Genomic DNA, 26,043 nt, shown 5'->3' on the forward strand with positions numbered 1-26,043 from the left:
GACCCCGCTTTAAAGTGATGAAACAGACTCAGAGAGGTAAGGTAACTTACCCAAGGTCACACAGCAGCAAAGTTAGAAATTAGAATCCAGTCTCTGTCTGGTTCCAGAATTAATGATTGTGTTGATACGATACACATGTGTACACACACGGAAGCTTCTGCCAGGCTGGGGAGGGGTATTATGGAGCAGCCCCTCATGCCAGGGGAGAGAAGGCAGGCTGCAAGCCCACTTGCAGGCTTAAAAGGCAGGAAGGGGAGCAGACCCGCTTCCGTCAGCCCACCAGTCACAGGCTGATCAGAAGACCTCCTGGTCTCCGAATGGATGCCGCCCAGAATGGATGCATTAGGGGCACAGAGGACCTAGGATTTGGATTTGGTTTCAGCTCAGCTAACACACTCAGTTACTGTGTGACCTTGGAAAAGTGTCTTCCCCTCTCTGACTCTGACTGTCCTAACCTGTGAAATAAGAATCTTGCTATCTACCCCTGCAGTTGGATGTGAAGGTAAAATAAGATACTGCTGCTGCCTGGCACATATCAAGAACTTAACTCTAACAGACAACATAATTTAATGTGCATTATTACGTAATGGTTACAATGACAGTCATCGTGTGCGTAATTTGTGACTTACCATGACTCTGTGAGGTGTGCAGATGAGGAGACCGGGGTCTGCAGGAATTCCCTGACCCGCCTGAGGTCCCCTGGCTGGGACCTGGGGGAGCCAGTATGTGAGACCAGCGTGCAGAAAGGAAAGTGCCTGGCCCACCGCCCCCTGCCCGGGGTGACTCCACCACTAAAGGTCCACTTGGGAGGGTGAGCGTTGGGAGGGAGGGGAAGGAAGGAGAGGCTCCTGTAAGGAAAAGGAGGACAAAAGACTGCTGATGATGGCTGGGGCTTTTTTGTTTGTGTGTTTGTTTACCTTGAATTTCTCTGCCAGGGCAGGAAGCATCAATTATTCAGGAAGCCCTCTGTGGGTGCCTGAGGCTCCCACTGAGGTCACAGGCTGGAGAGAGAGGTCTCCTGGCCTGGAGGGAAGAGGGACACAGAGGGGTCAGCTTCCCCTTCTCTCGGGGTGGATATGGGGCCATCTGGGGGACCCCTGAGGGTCCCTCTGAGGCCGAGGCCAACAGATCTCAATTCGAATCCTGCCTCCACCACCTACTGGTTCTGGGCTTCTAAAGGCAGCTCGCTTCCCTCTCTGTTTTCCTCAGGGATTAACGGTGCTTAAACTTGTGGGCTTTAAATGCAGTCATGATGTGGACAGCCCGCCCCAGTGCCTGCATCTGGAAGCTGTTTTATTTATTATCTAGAACTCAAATTTGCCCTCTGTGCAACCCCTCCCTCCCCACCTGCCCAGAGTCAGAGTAATACCCAAGGAAGCAGGTGTGTTTATTGAGGTCATTGCCCCAAAAGATCCTTGAACTCGATTCCATCTGTTTCTGCAAGAGTTCCCTGAAACCACATCAGAGAGGAGAAAGGCAACCTCGGGGGAGCCCCAGCCCACCTGGATAAAGCAAGGCCCCTCAGCTGGCAAACTGTGACCTCCCAGACCCACGCTTGCCCTCCTAGGTCCTGTCCTTGAGAGACAGAGGGTGGACAGAGGCCAGCTACTGGGGAGCCAGGGTCCCAGCTGCTCCACTTAACTGTGTGATCTCGGGCAGTGACGTCACCGTGCTGTGCCTTGGTTTCCTCTCCTGTGAAAGGGGCAGATGGGAGGATTACCCGAGGCCCTGCCTCCACTCTTCCTCCTTGAAAGCACCCAGTACTTTCAAGGAAAGGGAGGACGCAGTTAGCTGACAGCCTTCTCCGGCGGAGTCGCCAAGGCATGCTGGTGATCCATCTAAGGTGTTTATGAGACACATGCATCTCTGTGGCAGGGAGACCTTTGCTCAGAGAGCCCCTGCTGCTTTCATCCCTAACCTCAGACTTCCCAGGGTCTAGTAGTCCCTGGTGGGTGGTCTTAGAAGAGCCATCCACCCTTCAGGTATGGGTTCCACAAAGTTCCAGATGGGGGCTGCTGTGAGTCCATGGGCAGCAGTGACTGTGGAGGGAAGGAAAAAGGGCCAAGCGGGGTCCCTCTCGTCATCCCCCACTTTGGACCCCAGCCATGCACTATTTACCCTCCACACGCAGCAACAATGATTGTGAGCCATCAGTTGCCCTTGAACAAGTGGGTGGAAATAGAATGTTCTGGGGGCTCTTTGTGGTCCCTGACAGCATTATCCCTATCGCCTGTAAATTTAGCATCACGTCTATGCCAGGTCTTGGCCACCAAGGCAGCTCTGCTCATGTCCTTCAAGAGCCCACACGTCTTACAGGAGCTGCTTGACCGTAGAAATGAAGACTATTGCCTGTCAGACAGCCCTGGGTTTAAATGACCTGTAGGCAAGTTTCTCACCAACCTGAACATCCTCATCAGATAAACTGGGGTACGAACAGCATCGACCCCCAGGGAGGATTCACCGGGATGGTATGGTGAAGCTCCTTGTCCAGTGCTCAGCACATAGTAGGTGCTCCCCCACGGAGCAGAGGAGCCAGCCCCGCCGGCAGGGGGTGACCCCGACTGCTTCTGTCTTTTCAGCGGCTCCAACAGGAGCTGGGGCTGGGCCATGGCAGGGAGCAGCAGCATCCTGGCGGAGTTTGGATCCCTGCACTTGGAGTTCTTACACCTCACCCAGCTCTCTGGCAACCAGGTCTTCGCAGAAAAGGCAAGTCTCTCTGCTCCTTCTTTCCCTTGCAGAGAGCAGAGGGTGAGCACTCAGCCTCTGACGGGGAGATGGAGCACGGGCCAGCTGAGGGTGGGGGGCGGGGGAGCTGAAAGCCCGAAGCCAGGGCCAGAGGAGCAAATGGTTGCCTAACTGTACCCGATGCCAGGCGGCCGGGAAGGTGAGGACAAGGAGTAAGCAGGGAAGAGACATGGCTGCCAGCGAGAAGGTTTTCCCTGGTGTACGTGTGAGCTCGGTGGCAACCACACACGTGTGAAATCCGGAGTAAGTACAACCAGGGAAATCTAGGCACCAGCTTGCGTTGGCAGGAACTGGCCACCCGGCACCGAAGTCCCCTTTCCAGAGACATTTAACTTCTTCGGTGAGATCTGCCTGCCTTAGCGCTTCCAGACGCCCGTCTAGCTCATGTTGTCAGCAGGCTGGCAAAGCGATTTCCCTTCGCGGCAGAGGCTCACGTCTGTTCCTTCTTAGTTAGCGGGCTGGCTAAGACCACAGAGGTGCAGAGAGCCAGCGTCCAGGCCTTTGTCCCTCCTGACAGCTGCCCCTGCCCCGTGAAGCCCTCCGGAAGGAACGGTTTCTCAGGGTCACAGCCCGGGTCAGTCCCATCTGGAAGGGTCCCCGTAGATCTAACTCTAAACCCAAAGAAGGAAAGTGGACACACACCACCCGCCGATGGCGCTTGTCCCTTCCCAAGTCCTGGCCCCGTAGGGACATAAAGCCCTGCCCTCCGGGAAGCAGACCACTGCCCCCACCCCCCACCCCCCACTGCCAAAGCCTTCTCTTCCCTGGTCCTGTGTTAGTCTCTTAGAATGCCAAGGGAGCCAGCGGGTCACAGAGTCACACACTACCAGTGGCTCCCAGGCTTACGTCAGCCAACCTGCCTCAAAGCATCACCTAGCATGCTGGCTGGCGAAGAAGCAGATTTCTGAGTGTCATTCCAAGCCCAGGAATCTGCATTTTAAACAAGCACCCATACGGGACTTCCTTGGAGGCCCAGTGGTTAATATTTTGTCTTCTGGTGCAGGGTGGTGAGGTGTGGGTTTGATCCCTGGTCGGGGACCTAAGATCCCATATGCCCAAAAAACCAAAACATAAAACAGAAGCAATATTTTAACAAATTCAATAAAGATTTTTTTAATGGTCCACATCGGGAAAAAAAAAAAGTCTTTTTAAAAAAAAAACAGCACCCATGTGCTTTTTGATGCCAGGTTGAGGACCACCGCTTATGCAATGTGGGAATCCACCCAAGCTTTCTAAAGAATCTCAAGAAGAGTTTTTCAACCCCTGAATCACTTCCTCTGCCCTGGGGCTCACTACCACCCTTAAACAGCCCCTCATGTTGTCCGACCTCCCTTCAGAAGCTCCTCCTTATATTGAGAGGTCTCTGCCTTCCCGGGACACCCCACCTCCAGAGCTCATGGAGTAAATTCAATCCCACTTCTGATGAATCTTATATTCTGGTCTCTGGTCCTTTTGCCCGACTCCAGGCTGTCTTTTCCCCCAGTCTCCCTATTTCCACTGCTCTTGAGCCAGACTCCTCTAGGAATACCCCGGCTGGCTCAGAGAGGAGTGAGCTGAGGAGTTGCTCTAGTTCCTGCTAGACTGGAGATACCACTGCCTGAGCACCTACGATGTGCTGGGCACTGTACAGTGGCTCTGATTTTCCCACCAAGCCGGTGAGGTGTGACTTCTTTTATCCCCATCCAACAGAGGAGGACACTGAGACTCAGAGAGGTTCAATCACCTGTCCTGAGTCATCCATCTGGTTAGTGATTAAGCCGAGACTCAAACCCAGGACTTTCTGGCCCTGAAACCCATGCTCTTACAAGACCAGATCAGTACAGCAGGCTTCCAGCTTTTTCACAAGAGTCCCTCCACTCTCTGTCGCTACATTTACATTCTCCAGCTCCTTTGATTCCCCCAGTCATGCCTCTCACACAGGCGATTATTGGCAGTCAACAAATTGGCCCCAATTCTGGAAGCACCCGGACCCTCCAGGGGAGCTCATTTAGCCCGCTTCACTGCTCACCACCAGGACAATCAAGAATAACTCAGGTGCAAGCACAGTCCTGTCCCCCATAATGGACTCCGTTAGCATAAGTGGATGTGAGATCTGATGTGGCAAAGCAAAGTGCGAGTGAGCTGCTGTGCCCGGAAAGAAAGGTCTGACAGCTAAAACGCTGCTCCTTGGCTTGTAGATAAGTCTGCGAGCATGCTCCAGCTCAGTCCCCAAGGGCCTTTCTGTCCTGCAGAGTGTGCACCGGAAGATTTCATGTTCTGCCAGACAGCAGCCCCTGATGGATAAAGCCTTGCTGAATCCCATGTCATGCCCTTCACAGCCCTGAAGGTTGCAGATCCAGCCTCCTGCTCCAGCAGGGGCAGCCTCTGTTGCACGCTGCTGCCCGGTCCCTGCCCTGATCCCTGTTGGACCCGGGGCTACTCCGTGTGGACCGACAGACCATACTCACACCCTGATTCTGCCACTTACAAGCCCTGTGACCACGGGCAAGTGACTGCACCTCTCTGATATCCTGGTTTCTTGTCTGTTAAACTGAGATGATAATCCCGTATGGATTGTTAGGAGGGTTGGCGATCGTGTATCTGATGGGTCTGGCTCAGAGCAACTGAGAAATGTTAACAGCTGTTGCAGTCGTTATTAAAACCCCGAGATGCCTATTAGGGCACAAGGATGCTAAGGAGCCTCCCTTCTGGAATGGTTCCTACTGTGTCAGATAAAGCAACATATTACCAGACTGAGCTATGTGAAACTGCCAATATTTAACCATTTCTGACTGTTAAAAAGACAGTTTTGTCTAGCACTTACAAATGAGCGACTATCACTTATACGAAGCCCCTCGTAAAAAGACTCGTCCCCGAAACCCACACACAGTGAGGAAGGGGTGAGGTGAAAGGGGAGACTGGCAGGGCCCCTGGCAGATGGGTCAGCGCAGAGGTTGGGGGTCAGGCCCCACTGTGGCCACGTCCTGCCGCGCCCCTCTCTTGACCCCCAGGTTGGAGCCAACTGCTGGTCACCCAGCTCTCCCTCCCTTCCTTGTCGGACTGTTTTCCTCTCTGGACTGGAATCAGCGACCCTGGTCCTCAGTGGGCTGGGAGCTGACTGGCTTCTTGGAGAAAGTAAAGATGTGCCTGGTGTCCATCTCTTGGCAGGTCAGGAACATCCGAAAGGTCCTTCGGGAAATTGACAAGCCCTTCGGCCTCTACCCCAACTTCCTCAGCCCGGTGAGCGGGAACTGGATGCAACGTGAGTACACGTGCCCCGGTCCACTGGATTTCTGCCCAGCTTCCCTGCCCGCCAGGCTGTGCGAGGCACCTGGGCCCAGGGAGGGGCGATGCATTTGCTCGGGGCTCCTGGGTACCACCCTCCTGCCAGGCGCCTTGGGGAGTGCTCATTACTGTTGCCATCGCCATTGTGACAGAGGTGAGGCCCGCCCTGTGCATCGCCCGCGTGCCAGCCATCCCCAGCTTCAGTCTCTTCTGATGCCCACTGAAACCTCCTTCATCCTCCCCCAAACTTGCAAGAGTGCTCCACTTAGAAGTTTACTCCAAACGTGGCTCCAAGAAAAGCCAGGCAATCCCCTCCCACCCTGCTTCGTCTGGTTTCCTTCCTCCAACTTTAATTTCTTACAAAAACATTTAAGCAGACCCTACCTATACAGTAACATAAAAAGCAGGAGTTCCTCACTCATATCTTACACCTATAAGAACTGATGCTAGGATTTCCAGCTGTTTATGTTCAGAGGCTGTTTTTTCCAACCAGACAGTCATGGGTCACCTCTGGAGCCTCATTCACAGCCCCCAGCTCCACCCACTGAAACAGAATGGGGTTTGTGAAACTCCCAGCCAGGGGAGTGTTAAAGTCTGCCAGCCTCCAGTATTGCCCCACTGTCGGGAAGCCCGGCTCTGCCTTGCCTTTTTGACCAAGGCCCTAGTCGTGTGGTCACAGCGCAAATCGGTTCTGTGCGCCCTGCCTCTCAGGGCTTTCCGAGACTCGCCCAGAGGCCCCACCTCCACCGCCTCTTACCAGACAAGGACCCTTCCCCTTTCCCCTTGCCTGTTTGTTTTTTTTTTGCCTTACCCCTTTCGCTGTTTCCAACCCCAGTTGTAATGTCATCGGCAAGGGCTCAGGGACAAGGTGAACCTGAGTCTGACTCCTGCCCATCCTGGGGGCGCGGAGGGCAGCGGGAACGTCGCTTCTTCTCTTTGAGCCCTGGTTTCCTCTCTTGCAAAATGGGAGAAGAGCTGGAGATATGATCTTTGTGTCCTGTGGAGGGGCGTGGGAGCAATGGTCAAAAGCTGCAGTAAACAGATTTCGGTTCATTCTCCAGGGATGACACGGGCTGTGATTTCCTTGGCGGTCCAGTTAAGAAGTTGCCTTCCAATGCAGGGGGTGCGGGTTGGATCCCTGGTGGGGAGCTAAGCTCTCACGTGCCTCAAGGCCAAAAAACCAAAACATAAAACAGAAGTGATATCACCACAAATTCAAAAAAAGACTCAAAAAATTAAAAAAAAAAAGATGGCGTGGGTTGTCCCAACAGGTAATAAGTACCCATCACCAAAAGTATGCAAGCAGGGCCTGGAGGGCCAGCTGGCTAGCTGGCAGGGATACTGTGAGGAAACTGCAAAGACCCGTCCTTCCAAGCCAGAGCCTCTAGGATCCGCAGGTCCAGGAGACCCAGAAAATTCGACCCGGGAATTTTCCTTGGTGATGACCTCATTCCACTTGGAGAAACGCAAAGTATTTGTAATGAAAACACACTACCAAATTCAGAAGTGCCAGGGGAAAATGAAGGTTTGAATTACAGATTATGGCCACGGGATGAGACAGTTCAATAACTGTTACTGCCTTTAATTGCAAGGCCTGACTGGATGAAGAGATAAACTGTGCAGCTGCCAGCCCTAGCTGCTCCAGGACAGTGCGGCAAAACCTGTCACCAGGGGGCAAGGGGCGTGGCTCCCCAGCCTGAAGAGCCACCTTGGCAAATTACAGAGGAGCCTCCCTGCCTTCCCCGGCCCTGCTGAGAAGCATAATTTTCTTTGCAGGCTGCACCCAGGGTCGCAGGGCTGGGCAGACTCAGTCACATATGGAAAATTGTTTCCTGTTAATAAAATATGAAGCCGAGGCCCACTGAATTGCAGAGGGAAGGTTATAAAGAAAGCCCTGCTCCTCTGGGCACCTGCCTTCCTCCTCTCCTGGCTTTGGTGCCAGGGGTCATCTCAGGTTTTCTGTGGTTTTCACTGGGTTTGGTTTGGTTTTGTTTTCTGGCTGACTGTGTGATTTTCCAACAGATGATACCATTCCCATCTTGCACAAGCCAAGTTCGCATTCTTATCTCTCCTTGAATCCTCTGTGTAGCTCACTTGCAGCAGCAGACATTGCAGCTTCAGGAGGCGAAGGACTAACTGGGGCTGCATCCCAGCCCAGACCCATGCCCTTGCTCAGTCCCCACTCCTGCCTGAAGCTGGGCCTCAGGGTAGCGAGAGGCCAAGACCCTCCCGCCCCTAGGACGTCGCAGCCAGGATAAGTCCACCAGGCTGCTGCTGGTGCCAAGCACCAAGATGAGACTGGCCCCAGCAGAGCCGCCGAGAGCTTGAAGAGTGGCCAGCCCTCCGGCTTGGCCCCTGGAGTGGCTTGGCCTCCTTGTCCACTGCCTAAATCCCACACCGTCCTTGGTGGGAGGGATGTGGCGAGCCCGGATTCTCCCCCGTGGGCGTAGGAGCATGAGCGGCCCGCCAGCTGCAGCCTGGCCGTCTCCCCAGCTTTGCGCTACTTTCCTGCCGGCGATTCCCAGGCGTGTAGGGTGACCGCCTCCTGCTGCCAAGTGTGATGGGAGTGTTGTTGACACGGTCAGGAAGCAGAAGAATCCAGTTCCACTCAGGCGCACAAACTCATGCTCCCATCGGCATTTTACAAATCAGGAGACACAGGCCCCGGGGGGGTCTGACTTGTCCCGAGCTAATGGCGGATCCGTTTTTCTAATTCCCACTCCTGCACTTTTCCCCTGTGCCCCTTGGTGTGGGAAGACACCACACACACACACATATCGCCCACACACATTACACACACATCACACACATCACACATCACACACATCACACACACATCACACATCACACACATCACACATCACATACATCACACACACACACATATCGCCCACACACATTACACACACATCACACATCACACACATCACACACACATCACACACATCACACATCACACACATCACACACACATCACACATCACACACACATACATCACACACACACATCACACACATCACACACACACATCACACATCACACACATCACACATCACACACATCACACATCACACACATCACACATCACGCACATCACACATCACACACATCACACACACATCACACATCACATACATCACACACATCACCCACACACATTACACACACATCACACACATCACACACACATATCACACATCACACACATCACACACACACAACACACACATCACACATCACATACATCACACACACACATCACACACATCACACGCACATATCACACACACATCACACATCACACACATCACACACAACACACACACACTGCACACCGCACACATCATACATCACATACGTCACACACACACATCGCCCACACACATTACACACACAGCACACATCGCACACACTACACATCACATACATCACACATATCACACATACATCACACACATACATCACACATATCACACATACATCACATACATACATCACACATATCACACATACATCACACATCACACATCACATCACACACATTACCCACACACATCGCCCACACACACATCACACACACAATCACACACACACATCACACACCACATACATCACACACATCACACATATTACACACACATCACACACTTCACACATCACACACATATCACACACATACATCACATACATCATACACACGTATCGCCCACACAGACACATCACACACACACACACACACACATCACACATCACATACATCATACACACATGTCGCCCACACAGACACATCACACACATCACACACATCACACATCACACACATCACACATCACACACATCACACCACACACATCACACACATACTCACACACAAACACACATCACACACACACTCACACACAGAGGCTAGAAAGCGGCAGGACCTCCAGATGAGAACTGTGCTCTGCAGCCAAGGCCCTGTGAAACTCTACGCACATCCCAAGGGGGGTCCCGTCTCAAACAGCTGTGGGACCCCTGCTGACCCGGCTCCCCTCTCCCACACACACCTGCCAGGTGAAGCCCTGGCCTCCTCGCTCACCCACGCCCTGCAGCCACATGATGAAGTCCAGCCTCTTTGGCGTGGCCTTCAAGGTCCTTCCCAGCACAGCCCAAATCTGCTCGCCTTTCCCTCACTCGGGGCCCACCGGGGCGTCCGCTGTGTGCCATGGAATCTCCCATGGTCCCTCCCCACACGGCCCACAGCCTAGCGGGGGAGGCAGGCCCACAGACATCCTGACGATACAGCTCCCAGCAACGGTGGGGGGCTGCTGTCACCCAGCGCCTGCCGCAGGGGGGCCCGGGCCAGAGGCCACAGCGGCCGCATTTCCCCCCTTCCTCATGGCCCCCTGTGGGGACACGGAGGAAAGCTTCTCCAGGTGGGGCGAACCAGGGAGAGGGCCTGAGCCGTGCTTGCCCCCACCCCTGCCCCTCCCTTCTCTCTTTCGGCCCCCTCTTTCTCCAGAGGAGCTGAAAATCCTCTTTCCATTTCCCACGCCCTGTCTTCATCCAGGAGAAGGCAATGGCAACCCACTCCAACTGCCTGGAAAATCTCGTGGACAGAGGAGCCTGGTGGGCTGCAGTCCATGAGGTCACTAAGAGTCGGACACGACTGAGCGACTTCACTTTCACTTTTCACTTTCATGCATTGGAGAAGGAAATGGCAACCCACTCCAGTGTTCTTGCCTGGAGAATCCCAGGGACGGGGGAGCCTGGTGGGCTGCCGTCTATGGGGTCGCACAGAGTCGGACACGACTGAAGCGACTTAGCAGCAGCAGCAGCCTTCATCCAGCCCCTTTCCTTCCTCTCTCTGTCTCCCTGCTTAACCAGGAACCGCAGTTCGCTCCTTGTTGTATCTACTAAATGCCTTGATGTTGCCTGTTAATGGGAGTGGAGTGCGCTTTTGCTTCTGTAATTAAGTGCTCCTCTGTCAGCTGTCACTCTCTCGGAGCTGCCCTGCATGGGGACACCTGCTCGTCCAGCCACGCCTGGAGGTCCTGCTCCCCCAGGGCGGATGGAGAGGTCCTCCAACCCCATTTTCCCTCCCCCTGCTCCTTTGAACTCTGTTCATTCCAATTGGCTAAATTTAAACCTGGGTTTTTCAGAATAGCTCTGCGCTCTGACCGACTAAATTAAGCCTCTCATTCCTCCTTCCCGTGGCCTTTTATGAACCTGCCCAGCATTAATTACCATGTTTGGCACCGGGTAATAAAAAATCTCTGAACTCCTTGCCACCAGATTATCTTTTTAAAGAAATGCAACTCATTTACAGTTAATAACCAGCGGCCCTGCCATCCTCTGCCTGCTAAACGACATGATTCATAGCAGCCAGAGGAGCCCCTGCACTTTTGTGTGGGACCATTGAGCTCAAGCTGCCCTGGTGGCCCCCAGTCACAGGCCATGCCTTTCTCCTGGCACCCCTGAACCATTCTGCTGGGGTCTCCGAGGCCAGGGATTAAATGCGCACTCCCCGCCGAGCTCACCCGGTGAGTCCTGCCGGCGGCTGGTGGAGATAATATTTCTGTCCTCTCTCCCCTCACAGACCACGTCTCGGTTGGAGGACTCGGGGACAGTTTTTATGAATATTTGATCAAGTCCTGGCTGATGTCGGCCAAAACAGATATGGAAGCTAAAGATATGTACTACGAAGCCTTGGAGGTAAGACAGGCTCCTGACTCTGCATGGGTGGTTTGGTCACTCGCCGCCAGTTCCCCGAGGGTCCCTGAGAGCTGGGAGCCTGCCCCCCACCCACTTCTGTCCACCCCTGCACCCCACGGTGAGCAGGAACCCCAAGACTGTCCCCTCCCCAGCCTGTCGCTCTGCACACCCTGTCTGTGACTCTTCTCAAACACCTTGAAATCAGGGCCATGTCAGCCCCCTCGTTTTACAAATGCAAAACCCAGGCTGAAGGCGATGAAGTCATTTGTCCGAGGCCTCAGGGGAAGCAGCAGGCAGCCTGATGGGAAACCACAGCAGGGTCTGTGCCCCTGCTGTGTCAGAACCCAGAACACAGGGGCCCCCAAGGGAGGCGGCCAAAGCAAGACCCTCAGCCATCTTCCGGCTGAACCAGAGGGGATGTAATTAGCACATCCAAGCTGGGAGGAGCCTCCCCCAGTGGAGCACCCCATTCTGTTCCTTCTCTTGATACGGATGGACACCGGGCCCAGAGAGGGGAAGGCACTGGCTCAAAGCCACACAGCGCAGAACGGGCAGAACTCCAGCTAAAAGCAGGTCTCCAAAGCCAATCCCCCAGGCTCTCCCCACTGTCTCTCAGCCGGTCGGTTCACGTGGCATGGAGTGAACAAGGATGCTAGGCTCTCTGATGGGCCAAAGGGCCAGAGACTGTGGGACTGATGGGCAGCCAGTTAGCCTAGGCTATTCTGAAGGGGGTTGGAACCCAGCAGCTCACTGATAAGATACCTTTGAGCCCAATGAAAGAAAAGGCAGGCTCCAGGCCTCAGTTTCCTCATAAAGTACATTGAGCAGGTTGGATCTTTCCTGCTCCCACCTTGGTCGAAGCTACCTGGATTCCTTGCTCACCCCTCCCCACTCTAAGTCAGTCCTTCCATGGCAGCCCCAGGGGTTGTAAGTGCATGTCCCTCCCCGCACAGCTGCTCAGCACTTGGAATAAACCAGGCTTCTCGCCTTTGCCCACAGTCCCTGACTTGGGCCTACCAATCACCCTGACTTCTCTCTGTCCCCCTTGACCTCGGAGCTCTGGTCCCCAGCCTTCCTCAGGCACACCGGCTCATTCCCACCTCAGAGCTTTGGTACCTGCTTCCCTCCTACCTGGACTATGATTCACGTGGCTGGGTCCTGCCTGCTGGTCAATTCAAAAGCCACAGAATTAGCCTTCCCCGGCTTCTCTCTCTCTCACATACCTTAGGCTCATTATCAATCGTCTCTACCTTTAACAGCATCTAAAATGATCACGTGTGTTACTTGTTCTCTCGTTTATGGTCTCTCTTCCTGAGCTGTCTAGTCCAAGGGCCTTGTCTACTCATTCACTGTGTGTTTCACTCCCAAAACAGCGCTGGTACCCAGGGGGCATACAGTCACTATCTTGTGAGCAAATACATGGATAGAGGGAGGGCGGGAAGAAAGGAAGGAAGGACAGATGGATGACTGAATGGATGGATAGGTGGGTGGAGGGATGGAAGAAAGGGAAGTGGGGAGGAAGGCAGGGAGGAAAGGTGTGTGAGTGGGTGGATGGATGGGTGGATATAGGTGGATGAATGTGTGTGGGCAGCGATTGGATGGATGAATGACATCTAACTATGCTCTGATCACTTGAATCTGGCCAGGAATGGTAGTCCTTTAAGGAAACACACTGGAACAGCCCTCCAGAGCCGTGGACCCCTTAAAACTGTGGGCTCAGTGATGAATTTCCCCTGCCCAGCTCCCCGGCGCCAAGACCTCAGTCATGAAACAGGTCCCAGGACTCCAGTCCCAGCTCAGTCTGGCTCAGCCCCGTCCCTCCGAGTTTCTGGGCCGAGCTGCAGCTGCAGCCTGCAGCATCTGTCAAGGATTAGCGGTCAGGTCCAGCAGTGCTGCCTGGAGAGGCCCTTCCTGCCTTCCTTGCAGAATAAACAGAAAAGTTAACGAGCAGCCTGGTTCCCAGCCCTCGGGGCACACTGTAGTTGAGGCTTCAAGGGAAGAAATGGCCATGAATTATTTAAGCAAACGGGGAGCTTTATAGAAACACTTGATTGAACAGGAGAGAACTCAGCTTTGCTCCAGCATTTGATCTCCCCAATGAAGAGCCTGCAGTGTCTCTGACCCCGGGTAAAGGCTGGGCCTCTGGCGAGTTTGGGTCTTTGAAGAAATGTTCTTGTGGTTGTCAACCTTGTTGGCATGTTAAAAATCACCTGGGGAGGTGTAAAATCCCAGTGCCCAGGCTGCACCCCAACAAGGTTACTTTAAACCTCTGAGTTGGGGCCCAGGCAACCACCGTGAAAGCTGCCTCAGGGCCTCCAATGTGCAGGTCAGACCAATGTCCTGCTAGGGTGGGCTTGGGGGGAGGGGTTCAGACAGGCGGGCAGGCACACCCCTGGGGATCAAGAGGAGGCACAACAGGAAGAACAGGGAGTTTCTGTCCTTGTGGTCTCCTCCAGGCAGCTGTGCTGGATGCCTGGCCTTATTTAGTCCCCTTCTTACAGGTAATGAAACTGAGGCTTAGAAAGGCCCAAGGTCTGGAGGAGGAAGGAGAGGGTAAAATGTATGGGAAGAGTAACATGGAAACTTATATTCAGTTTGGTCGTGTCCGACTCTTTGTGACCCCATGGACTGCAGCACGCCGGGCTTCCCTGTCTATCACCAACTCCTGGAGCTTACTCAAACTCATGTCCATTGAGTCGGTGATACCATCCAACCATCTCATCCTCTATTGTCCCCTTCTCCTGCCTTCAATCTTTTCCAACATCAGGGGCTTTTCAAGTGAGTCAGCTCTTCACATCAGGTGGCCAAAGTATTGGAGTTTCAGCTTCAGCATCAGTCCTTCCAATGAACACCCAGGACTGATCTCCTTTAGGATGGACTGGTTGGATCTCCTTGCAGTCCAAGGGACTCTCAAGAGTCTTCTCCAACACCACAGTTCAAAAGCATCAATTCTTCGGCGCTCAGACTTCTTTATAGTCCAACTCTCACATCCAGACATGACTACTGGAAAAACCATAGCTTTGACTAGATAGACCTTTGTTGCCAAAATAATGTCTCTGCTTTTTAATATGCTGTCTAGGTTGGTCATAACTTTCCTTCCAAAGAGTAAGTGTCTTTTAATTTCATGGTGGCAGTCACCATCTGCAGTGATTTTGGAGCCCAAAAAAAATCAGTTTCCAGTGTTTCCCCATCTATTTGCCATGAAGTGATGGGACCAAATGCCATGATCTTAGTTTTCTGAATGTTGAGGGTTAAGCCAACTTTTTCGCTCTCCTCTTTTGCTTTCATCAAGAGGGTCTTTAGTTCTTCTTCTCTTTCTGCCATAAGTGGTATCATCTGCATATCTGAGGTTATTGATATTTCTCCCGGCAAGCTTGATTCCAGCTTGTGCTTCATCTAGCCAAGCGTTTCTCATGATGTACTCTGCATATAAGTTAAATAAGCAGAGTGACAATATACAGCCTTGACATACTCCTTTCCTTATTTGGAACCAGTATGTTGTTGCATGTCCAGTTCTAACTGTTGCTTCCTGACCTGCATACGGATTTCTCAAGAGGCAGGTCAGGTGGTCTGGTATTCCCATCTCTTTCAGAATTTTCCACAGTTTGTTGTGATCCACACAGTCAAAGGCTTTGGCATAGTTAATAAAGCAGAAATAGATGTTTTTCTGCAACTCTCTTGCTTTTTCAATGATCCAGCAGATATTGGCAATTTGATCTTTGGTTCCTCTGCCTTTTCTAAATCCAGCTTGAACATCTGGAAGTTCTTGGTTCATGTACTGTTGAAGCCTGGCTTGGAGAATTTTGAGCACTTCTTTACTACCTCAGTTTTTTTCTAAATTTTACTTTTTTACTAAATTAAATTTTACTTTACTTAGCAAAATTTTACTTTGCTAGCTCAAAATTTGAGCATTACTTTACATTACCATATGTAAAATAGATAGCCAATAGGAATTTGCCGTGTGACTCCGGGAACTCAAACAGGGGCTCTGCAAAAACCTAGAGGGGTGGGATGGGGAGGGAGATGGGAGGTTCAAGAGGGATGGGACATATGTATACCTATGGCTGATTCATGTTGATATTTGGCAGAGAACAACAAAATTCTGTAAAGCAGTTATCCTTCGATTAAAAAATAAATTAATTTTTAAAAAAGAAAGGCCCAAGGCCCCCAGCAGCAAGTATCACAGCCAGGGCTCAAACACAGGTCTCACTGACTCCAGATCCTCCACTTAACCAGCTGCCAAATCACAGAGGATCCTGGCTGGTCTGACCACCCCCGCAGGAGGGTGCAGACAGGGTACCCTCCAGGAGGCAAAGGAAGGAACTGCAAGTGCTTAGCCAGAGTCTTTGAGCGGCTTTGTAACCATCCAGGAAGTATTGTTCCCATTTTACAGATGATGAAAGAGAGTCTTCAGAAAAGGAAAGCAACTTGCTCAAAGTCATGCAGCTCTCAGACTGCAGAGCTGGGGTTCAAACTCAGCTCTTTGCTCTGTCTCTTGCTATGATTTTTAGCCTTCCTACCAGTCAGTTGCCAGACTGTGCTGTCTCTTGTTTTGCCTAGGGTTTTAGAAAGCGCTGGGGTTTGCCTTTTCACCGTTACATTTGCTTGTCTCAGTTGTACCCTCAGAGAGAGAGACTGGCCAACCTTTTCACTCTTTACCACAGTTACTTCGTGTGGTGAACGTGAAAGTGTTAATCGCTCCATCATGTCCAACTCTTTGTGACCCCATGGACTGTAGCCTGCCTGGCTCCTCTGTCCATGAAACTCTCCAGGCCAGAATACTGGAGTGGGTAGCTATTCCCTTCTCCAGGGGATCTTTACAACCCAGGGATCAATCCCAGGTCTCCCACATTGCAGGCAGATTCTTTACCCTCTGAGCCACCAGGGAAGCCCCATTAACCCCAAACAGAAGTTAAACGATGGGAGACAGTCTTAAAGGTGCTGATTTCCAGCTGCAGTGCGAAGCTTCCTAGGATCTCCCTGGATGTCTGGGTTCTCTCCCAATTGTTGACAGTGGGTAACTGAAGCAGGGTTCTGCACTCAGGACTAGCCCTGCCGCCCCTCCCCGCACAAGCTCTGCCCAGGAGTCGGGGCCCTGTAGCCCTGCAGGTCGCCCCAGTACTCCTCCCAAGGAGAGCAGTGCCCTGGCGTGTCAGTCACATCATCAGAGCTTCCCCATCTGCTGCTCAGCGAGGGTCCTGCTGCCAGCCCACCAGCCTGGGCCTGACAGCAGAGGGCAAAGGAAAAACAGATCAAGGAACAAATGATGTCTGAGCACCTCCCCTGCGCCAGCCACTGGCTGGTGGTTGACAATGGTGGCTTCTGCCATCACCTGGCGCTCAGAGTCCTGGGATGCAGGCAGATGTCCCATAGAATCGTATACAAATAGGAGCAGGCACGTGGGGCCAGCACCGCATAGAGAGAGAATACGGTGGTAGAATGATGGGGCCGCCGTGGTTTCAACAGGGGCATTCTTGCCAAGGAAGCGGCAGAGCTGGAGGTAGCCAGCTGGGGCTGGAGCTTAGGGGAGAAACAGCAGTTGCAACAAAGCCCGAGGCAGGAAGAAAAGGTCTTGGTGGAAGTCACCAGCACTGAAACCATCTCTGACCTCACTCTGCAGCGTAGGACCACCCCCCTCCCCAAGCTTTTTTCTGTCTCATCCCCTTAACTTGTTTTATTCAAATGTTGATCACAAGTCATGATTCTCAGGCGTATTTGCTTTTGTCGGGAAGCCTCTGTGCCCACGGGTGAGCTCCCTGGGGCCCAGGCCCGTCTTCTGGGCTGTATCCCCTGCAAGGAGCACAGTGCTGGCACTGAGAGTGCTCACAAACGTCTTGGGGGCTGGGAGGGGGCGCAAGGCGTGGCCAGGGCAGGAGAAGGAGAGGGAGGGAGTGGGGGAAGCCGGAGGGCAGACTGGAGAGGAGTCGTAATTGCCAGCCTCTCTGCTTTTTCTGGCAAAGAAAAACAGATCAAGGAACAAATGTTGTCTGAGCACCTCCCCTGTGCCAGACACTGGCTGGTGGTTGACGATGGTGGCTTCTGCCATCACCTGGCACTCAAGAGTCCTGGGATGGAGGCAGATGTCCCATAGAATCGTATACAAATAGGAGCAGGCACGTGGGGCCAGCACCGCATAGAGAGATAATACGGTGGTAGAATGATGGGGCCGCCGTGGTTTCAACAGGGGCATTCTTGCCAAGGGAGCGGCAGAGCTGGAGGTAGCCCGTTGCCAGAGGCCTCTTTATTAAGGCCTCTCTGCCCAAAGAAACATGCTAAGCTCTGCAGACACGTCACATCGAACCCTCCTAACCCTGTGAAGTGGCTCGTGCTCTCACCCCCATTTTATACATGAAGAAACTGAGGCACAGAGAGAACAGAGAACCTGCCCAGTGTCACACAGCTTGGGGCTGGTGGAGATGCAGTTTGAACCGGAGCCTACACCTGGGAGCCATGTCCCTGGCGTTAGGTTAAACCTCAGGGTATAAATCACAAAGTCTTGGAGGCCCTGCTGGACTTTTGTCTTAGGGCACTTGGAAACCATGGGAGAGCATTAAACAGGCCCAAGATGCAGACATGTGTGCTATTTACTGAGTACAGAGATCCGCCCCCCCATCCCACCCCAGAGAATAGAGGGGAGAGGACCAGTGGAGGCAGAGGCCTGGCCAGGCCCCCAAAGGCTCTACCCTGGAGCAGGACCCATTGAGTGCAGCCCTGCGCTGTGTGGGTGGCTGCCATCATCACCTCCCTCTCCAGGGCTCCTGGAGTCCCAGGGACTAACGGCAGGAAATCAGGGGTGTGATGGCCTGACACCTACACCCCCCGCCAATATCCTGGGAGTCTTTCCCCAACAGCATCACCTCTTGGGGGAACAGGGAAGAACTCTGAAAGCCCCTTGTCACCAAGAGGAGCAGCTGTCAGGTCATGGAAGGAAGCAGACGTGGGCATGTAGGGGTCCTTGTCCTGATCCTGGTGTGGTGGGAGACCTGGGACAAGCCACTCGACCACTGTGCCTGGCTTATTGTGGGCATTAAGTGAGGAAGCCTCTGTTAAGGGTTTGCAGGGGGCAGCTCTTATTGTCTGTGGACCCTTTTGAGAATCTGATCAAATATAACTGATCCTCTTCCCTTGAAAATGCTCTAAAGTGTCACATACAATATTAGGGGAATTCTGGACCCCCTTGAGCCCATCCACAGGCCATCCAGGCTTCAGGTTAAGATTCCTTAACAGAGGATATGGGCTTCCCTTGTGGCTCAACTGGTAAAGAATCTGCCTGCAGTGCAGGAAACAGAGGATATAATGGAGAGTGATAATAATTTTTAAAGATTTTTTTCTAAAAATGTTTGAACGTAAAGGATTTTTAAAAATCTGTATAGGAGACTCACCCTGGGGAAGCTGCCTTGTGCCCAAGCCCCCAACCCTGCCCCAGCAAGCAGCAGGCCTCAGCTGGGTGAGTGGCAGAAACTCCCACCAGCCCCGCCCGGGACCACCCCCAGCCAAGGTCAGCAGGCCCCCTTTGTCTGGGATGGAGGGCTCGACTTGCGCTTGCTGCATCTCCAAAATGTTCACTTTCCGTCCTCTCCCTTCCCTTCTCTGCGCCCTCCCTCGCCCTTTCTCCCTGCCCGATTCCCACCTTGCTCCCAGGCGATAGAGACCCACTTGGTGAATGTCTCTCCCGGGGGGCTGACCTACATCGCCGAGTGGCGAGGGGGGATCCTGGACCACAAGATGGGGCACCTGGCCTGTTTCTCCGGGGGCATGATCGCCCTCGGCGCTGAGGATGCCAAGGAAGAAAAGAGGGCCCACTACCGAGAGCTCGCAGCCCAGATCACCAAGACGTGCCACGAGTCGTACGCGCGCTCAGGTAAACCTGCAAGGGGAAGGGGCAGCAGGAAAGGCTGAGGCTAGACAGCAGGAAGAACTGGAAAGACCAGGAGAGCGGCAGTGAGTGAAGGGAACGCATGGACTTAGGGTCGGCTCGCCTTAGGGGTGACGCAGAATTTGAATGAAGGGTGTGCTGTCCATGCATCAAGACTGTGCCCTCAGTTACAGGGAACACGGTGTTATGTTAAGCACTTTGCCTGTGCCGGGTATCATTCAGCACTCGACACCCATCATCGCTGACCCTCACAGCACAGATGAGGAAACAGGCTCAGAGGTGACCTGGCCAAGTTCCCACATGAGGGGCACAGAGCTGGAAACGTTCGCTTCCTGAGCCTAACAAACTGCTTCTCCATGAGCCCCTACCCTGCAACGTACCCTGTCTTTCCTCCCTGGAATCCTCCTACTTAGAGGGTCTCACCACCTCCTGGCACCACCCGCATAATCACCTTCTGATCCAACACCCCCCGGGAAGCTCAAGCACTTCTGCACCATCCCCGCCAGCCCTCAAGGCAGAACTGCCAAACTTTAGACCCAGAAGCTGCCGTTAGTGACCACGAACCCACCTCCTCATTGTACAGGTGGGGAAACAGTGGCTAAGCCAAAGCCACGCTGCGCCTGAGTAGCTCAGTGGGCTGGAACCCAGGTCTTCTGATGCCCACCCCGGAACCCCAAAAGGGGCCCACTGCTTTGAGTTGTAATCCCAGCTTTGGTTGTAGGAGAGGACCTATGCAAGATTTGCAGTAAAAAAAAAAAAAAAAATCCTGGCTTGAGTACCACTCTGCCACTCAACCCAGCTGGTGGCCTCTGTTTTCTCATCTGTTCAATGGGAACATAACACAGGTCTCCTAGGCCCCATGGGAAGTATTCAGCCTGCACCTTCAGCCAGCATTGTGGGAGACTTTTGTTAATGGTCCACCGAAGATGAGTGTATGAGTGCAACAGTGGAATCCAGAGCTCCTGGGGCTGTATTCAGGAGGCCTTCAGATTCGCAGTGGGTCCTTAAAACTGGTCTTCAGTTCTCTTCAAAGAGCTGCCTCTGTCAGCACCGTAAACAAACAGGAAATCTCAGGAATGATAAAAAGCTTGCTATTTGTTGGGGACAATCAGCCCAGACCATAAAAGACAGTCCGCTTGATCGAGCATGTTGTTGCAGCCAGCCCGGCTCTGCCGCAGATGGCTGCCGTGGTCACTCTCACCCTCGCCCCATTAGCAGCCTGGTGAAACGGCTGGGTTCTGATGGCCATGGCTCTGCCACTTGAGAGGATTGGAGGGGCCAGGGTCTGCCTAATTCCTCTTCCATGAAGCCCTTCATGAATGAGTAGGATGTCCTGCAAAGCTCCAATCTGTCCCTGAGAAAAAGCAGCCCAGAGTGTCTAGGGGTCCTGAGCCCTCAGGGGAGGTGGGGAGGGCCACGTTAGGACCAGAGCTGGGCCCTCCGCTGACCGGACAGGATGGGCAGGCATTAAAGGGAAGATGATCTGACCCACATCCCCTAACTTTTGGACCTAGACAGCTGGACCCAGGAGAGAAAGAGAGAGAGCGGACAGCCTGGGGAAAGAGCATCAGACGGATCCGGGGTCACACCCCAGCTCAGCCACAGCTTGCTGTGTTACCTTGGACAAATCACATAGCCTCTCTGATCCTCAGTTTCCACATGCATGAGAGGCAGATGACATCTGCTTTAACCAAAGCAACATTTTCTTTAAGGGCTGAAATAAATGAATGTAAAGCACCCAGCCCAGCCCTTGAACTCATCCACGGTGGCTGCAGTGGTGGTTATAAGAAAATGGGAACAGCAGCAAATTGACCAAAAACAGACAAGGACAGCAAAACCCAGACCTCAGCAGGCCTTCTTTATTCAGCTCCCTCTGCCTGAATATGTGTGCCTTCTGGGCAAATCTTCCCTCATCTCTACCTCAGCAGTCTCCCAAACCGTCAGCTCTGGAAGGGCGGTTCTGGAAAGTGTCAGAAGCAGTTCCCGGAGAAGGTGGGGTGTGGTGGGAAGTGGGGGCAGGCAATGGAGAAGCATCATTGCATTAGTAAGTTAAAGAAGGGTCGGCAGACAAGAGACTTTTACTTGGTTTTAACCCACTGTTCCCCAAATGTGCTTAAACCTGCAACACTTTCTTGGCTGAGCTCCGGTTAACATTCTTAGCAGGACTAAGGTCTTAAAATACACAGTGGGGGGCACACCACCCAAACTTTTGTCTCGCTGAACTGCTGGGATGCTTTGGATTCTCAAGGTCTAAAACTGCCGATGTTTCGAGGCCTAAGGGTCTTGCTTTGGCCAACTGAGGCCAAGAGGGGAGCTATACCTCTGCCAGGCAGCTTATCGGGCAAATCAGGCCAGCCCGTGCCAATCCATCACCAACCAGTCCCGGCCAGGGCTTCCAGAGGATTCCATTTGTCCTGGGGCAGCAGGGTCCTGAAGAAAAAGGAGATGGGAGGTCTGACCCAGGCTTCTGGTTGGTCATTTCCCCACAGATACCAAACTGGGGCCCGAGGCCTTCTGGTTTAACTCGGGCAGAGAGGCCGTGGCCACGCAGACGAGCGAGAGCTACTACATCCTACGGCCAGAGGTGGTGGAGAGCTACATGTATCTGTGGCGGCAGACCCATGACCCCATCTACAGGGAATGGGGCTGGGAAGTGGTGATGGTGAGTGGTGGGGGGTGGTGGACTGGTGGCAGGGGCCGCTGACCACAGCCAGGGTCCAAAACCCAGAGGAAGGGCCAGCCAGGCTGGCATCTGGCTAAGGCTGAGAGTGCCAAGGGTCAAGGTTGGGTTGCAGGGCCAAGAGTCGCCGGCCAGGCAGAGCAGGCCCAGAGCTTGTGAAGAGGGCTGAGTGCCGAGTAGTGTCAGCAGATTTGGAGGGGCAAACGCAGGATTTCAGCCAGAGGCGGCCTAGCACACACAGGGTCACCGCCTTCTGACCCTGAAGCCTGGACAGGTGGCTGTCCATCTCTCCTCTCAAACAGGAGCAGGCTGCCAGCTCACCTGCCTCCTCTCCCCAAAGCCAGCCCAGCCCTGGGCTTCCCCTTCTCTGGGTTCTGCTCCTCCAATCCTTCCCCTCTTTGGGGTAGGTGTCAGAGGCAGGGGTGGGGACTCCAGAAGATTCCTGGATGGATGCTGAGCTCCCTCTATTGTTCTGCCCTGGCCCACTGCCCTGGGGGGCCCAGACCACCCAGAGCACATGTTCTGCCAGAGGGCAGGGCCTGCTTAAACTCATGGACACGCTGCACTGGCCAGAGCCCCCCTCCTTTTCTGAGAACCCTGGTTCTTGACCATTGAAGGCCACGTGTTTTGTCCCCCTGGGCCCCACCCATAGATGCTCAGTGGGTCAATATTGCATTTCTGTGCAGAAGGTGGACACAGCCTCTGGCCCAGGGACCACATCTCTGCAGGGAATCCCTGGGTCGAGCCAAGTCCAGTCCCCACATCCCAGGCCAGGAACATCACCCGCCCCTTCCCTGCCCTCTGTCCGCCACCATGAGGGAGTCTGTCAGGCCAGTCTAGTTCCCCGAGAGGCAGAAAAGCTTCCTCTGAGTTCCCAGGCAGGGCCCAGGGAGCCTGCTCATGCAGGGCGGCTGAACCCCGAGAGAGGAAGTTGGCCTGCTGCTCCCACAAACGCTGCAGTCGTCAGCTGAAGGGGGGTGGCGCGTGCCTGTGAAAGAACTGGGCAGGCGTGAGTCTTGGGGATACCTCTCCTCTCCCCACATCAAGTCTGCCTTCCATTCCTTCAGGCCTTGGAGAAATACTGTCGGACGGAAGCTGGGTTCTCTGGGATCCAGGACGTGTACAGTAAGGTTCCCAACCATGACAACAAGCAGCAGACATTCTTTCTGGCTGAGACTCTAAAGTGAGTTGGGGGCTTGGCCAGAGTTCTTTCCAGAAGGCAGCTCTGTCTTTTCTTAGGGAGGCAGGGAACAGGCGGGAGGGGCAGGCTCCACCATCACCATCAGTCAGGTTCTGCCGTCCCAGGAGGGCGCCCAGGAGGGATGGGGGCTTGGGAACCTGGGGTTGTCTCACTCAGGGTGGGGGCCCTGGGCCAGGCCCGTTTCTCCACGCAGAGTGAGGTGGGCCGGACTCCATGCACCTGAGCATTAGCTGTGTGAGAAGTGAATTGCTTCAACCTGTTTCTTGAGTTCTCTGTAAAACGGGCAGAGTAATCACCAGGATGGTGTCGGTACCAGTTACCAGCAGTTCAGCCGCTGCACCATCCTCTCCTTTCCGGGGTGGAAGTTGGCCTCCATTTCCTCGCGGCTTCCTAAAGCAGGTCCCTTGTGCTTTAGCCCTTCAGGATGGATGGGAATGGTCTGCTCCTTCCATCAGGGGAAGCTGGTTTGGGGGGAGGTACAGAGTGGGGGCTGGGGGCAGAGGCAGGCTGAAGCAGCTCCATCTGGCCTAAAGCTCGATGTGCCCCCCCGGCATCCACAGCTCCTTCTCAGGGATGGGCCCTCTGGACAGATTTGGGGCCTGCGACCTCCCTGCCCTCTTGGGCACAGGCCTGTCCTGGAGGCCCCCCCGAGCTCTGAGCTCTGTTCCCAGTAGATCCCCCTTCCCCAGAGCACTGACGGGCTGTCTTGCTCCCTCCACGCTGGGCACAGGTATCTCTATCTTCTGTTCTCTGAAGATGACATGCTCTCCCTGGAAGACTGGGTGTTCAACACGGAGGCCCACCCACTCCCCGTGAACCACTCGGACAGCTCCGGCCGGGGCGGGGGCTGACGCCCACCCGGATCCCTGCCGCTCCCGGGTCACCTCTTCTGGATTTGGGGGTTGTTCTCAAACGGATTGGGAACGTGGGCCCCTGCCCGGCAGACCCAGCCGACGTGTTGGACGAGCAACTTCTTTTCCTCTGTGAGGAGACAGGATTTGGAGACGCGGAGATGTCACACCAGGCCCAGACATTCCTTTCCACAGAGAATTTCTGTGAAGCCTGCTCTCTCGCCATTCCAGGGCCAAAGCACCGGAGGTTTGCGTTGCACCCTCATGGATTTGATTCACTTCCTTTTGTTTTGGCGGTTTATTGGGTTTTGCTTGATTTTGCCTTTTCTCTACAGTTGTGTTTTATCACAGATTATAAATATAGTTTTCAAAATCATGTGCTTTCAAAAATGCTGTCATCCTGATAAACTAAACCTTAAAGTGTTTGCACTCACACACACAAACATATAAACTCTTGACCCCATTTTCTATATTTTGAATTCCTTTTGCCCAACATTTACCATATGTTCAATTATGTGTCATTTACCTTATAATTTGAGGAAGCATTCCCCTTTGATTTGGGCCAGTTATGAATCACTAGTGCTGTTTTCATTACTGTAATGGAAAAATCTGTAAAGTTACAATAAAAGAGTTTATTGAATAAGAAATACAATTGGGTTCATTGCACATCAGTGACTCTTGGGGAAACCACTGCAAAGTTATCATCAGAAAGAATAATCAACCAGCAGTTGATTTAAGGTATAATTTAGTAAAGATGCCAACTTCTATTACCTTCCCTTACATCGGTCCTAAGAAACTCAGCAAGGGTGAGGCCAACCTTTTCAATGAAGTTGGATATTTATACTTGCTTCATGGCTTGGAAGAGACCCAGAGAGGGGCAGCAACATGCCCGAGGTCACACAGCCAATAAAAGCAGAGGTGAGACCCCCGTCCAGTGTTCATCTATTCCATCGTTCTGTAGCTACCTGGTGAGTGTCTGCAGGGGACCAGACACGGGGACACAACTGTGAGTGGAACAGTCAGAAGCCTCTCCCTCAAGGAGCATACAGTCAAGCAGGGAGACACAGACCATGGAGCAGAATGACTGCAAAAGTTCCATGAAATGCTCCAAAGGAGACAAGCAGGCCGAGGCACTGATGCCCGAACCTACCTTAGAGGAGGGGTCAAGAGCCTCTGTGAGCAGATGACCTTCAGGCTGAGACCTGGAAGGGAAGAGTATCCCGCAGATCTGCTCTCCATGTGACCGCCACCCCTTGGAGGCGGCCATTCTGCAGGGCAGAGAGTTCAGGCCCCAGCACCTCGGGGAGAGCGTCTCCTCTCTCACCCTCACCCCTCAGCAGCGTGTCCACCTGGCTGACTTCACAAGACGGTTCTGAGTCCGTCTCCAGGCTCAGCCACTTCATTCTGGCTGTTAGTGAACTTGAGAGGCACCCTGGGGTGCTGTGGCCCTGGGCCAGGTGACTTGGCTTTAAACCCCCACTGGGGGGACCTGGGCAGGTCTCTTGTCTCTCTGAACCTGTCTTTTCCACCAAGCAGAGGGTGGACCCTCCACCTCATAAGGTTCTCGTTAGCAGAATGTGGCTGGTGCCCTGAGGCTTGTGGGAGATGCTGCTTCCTGTTGTGGAGACTCAGACTTTTCCAGCATCTTCTTAACAGTAGTCAGAGCTACGAGGAAGCTGTGGCTATAGCAGGAGCCCTGGCATTTGGTAAATAAGTTGCTGCCTGAACCCC

At 53.4% G+C, this 26,043-nt stretch overlaps 1 protein-coding gene across 3 annotated transcripts in view; it reads left to right on the forward strand.

Annotated features, from left to right (window-relative positions):
- MAN1C1 (mannosidase alpha class 1C member 1) overlaps nt 1–24,959 on the forward strand; it is a 148,372-nt gene extending 123,413 nt beyond the window's left edge. For all 3 annotated transcript variants that reach the window (XM_043909287.1, XM_043909289.1, XM_043909288.1), the window contains 7 exons: nt 2,580–2,706; nt 5,893–5,986; nt 11,589–11,704; nt 19,346–19,565; nt 22,070–22,242; nt 23,328–23,443; nt 24,192–24,959. In XM_043909287.1, the coding sequence (XP_043765222.1) occupies nt 2,580–2,706; nt 5,893–5,986; nt 11,589–11,704; nt 19,346–19,565; nt 22,070–22,242; nt 23,328–23,443; nt 24,192–24,312 (967 nt within the window). In that variant the 3' untranslated portion in view covers nt 24,313–24,959. The remainder of the gene's footprint in view (nt 1–2,579; nt 2,707–5,892; nt 5,987–11,588; nt 11,705–19,345; nt 19,566–22,069; nt 22,243–23,327; nt 23,444–24,191) is intronic.
- The last annotated feature ends 1,084 nt before the right edge of the window (nt 24,960–26,043 follow it).

Source organism: Cervus elaphus, chromosome 8, assembly GCF_910594005.1.
Source record: "Cervus elaphus chromosome 8, mCerEla1.1, whole genome shotgun sequence".
Lineage (NCBI taxonomy): Eukaryota > Metazoa > Chordata > Mammalia > Artiodactyla > Cervidae > Cervus > Cervus elaphus.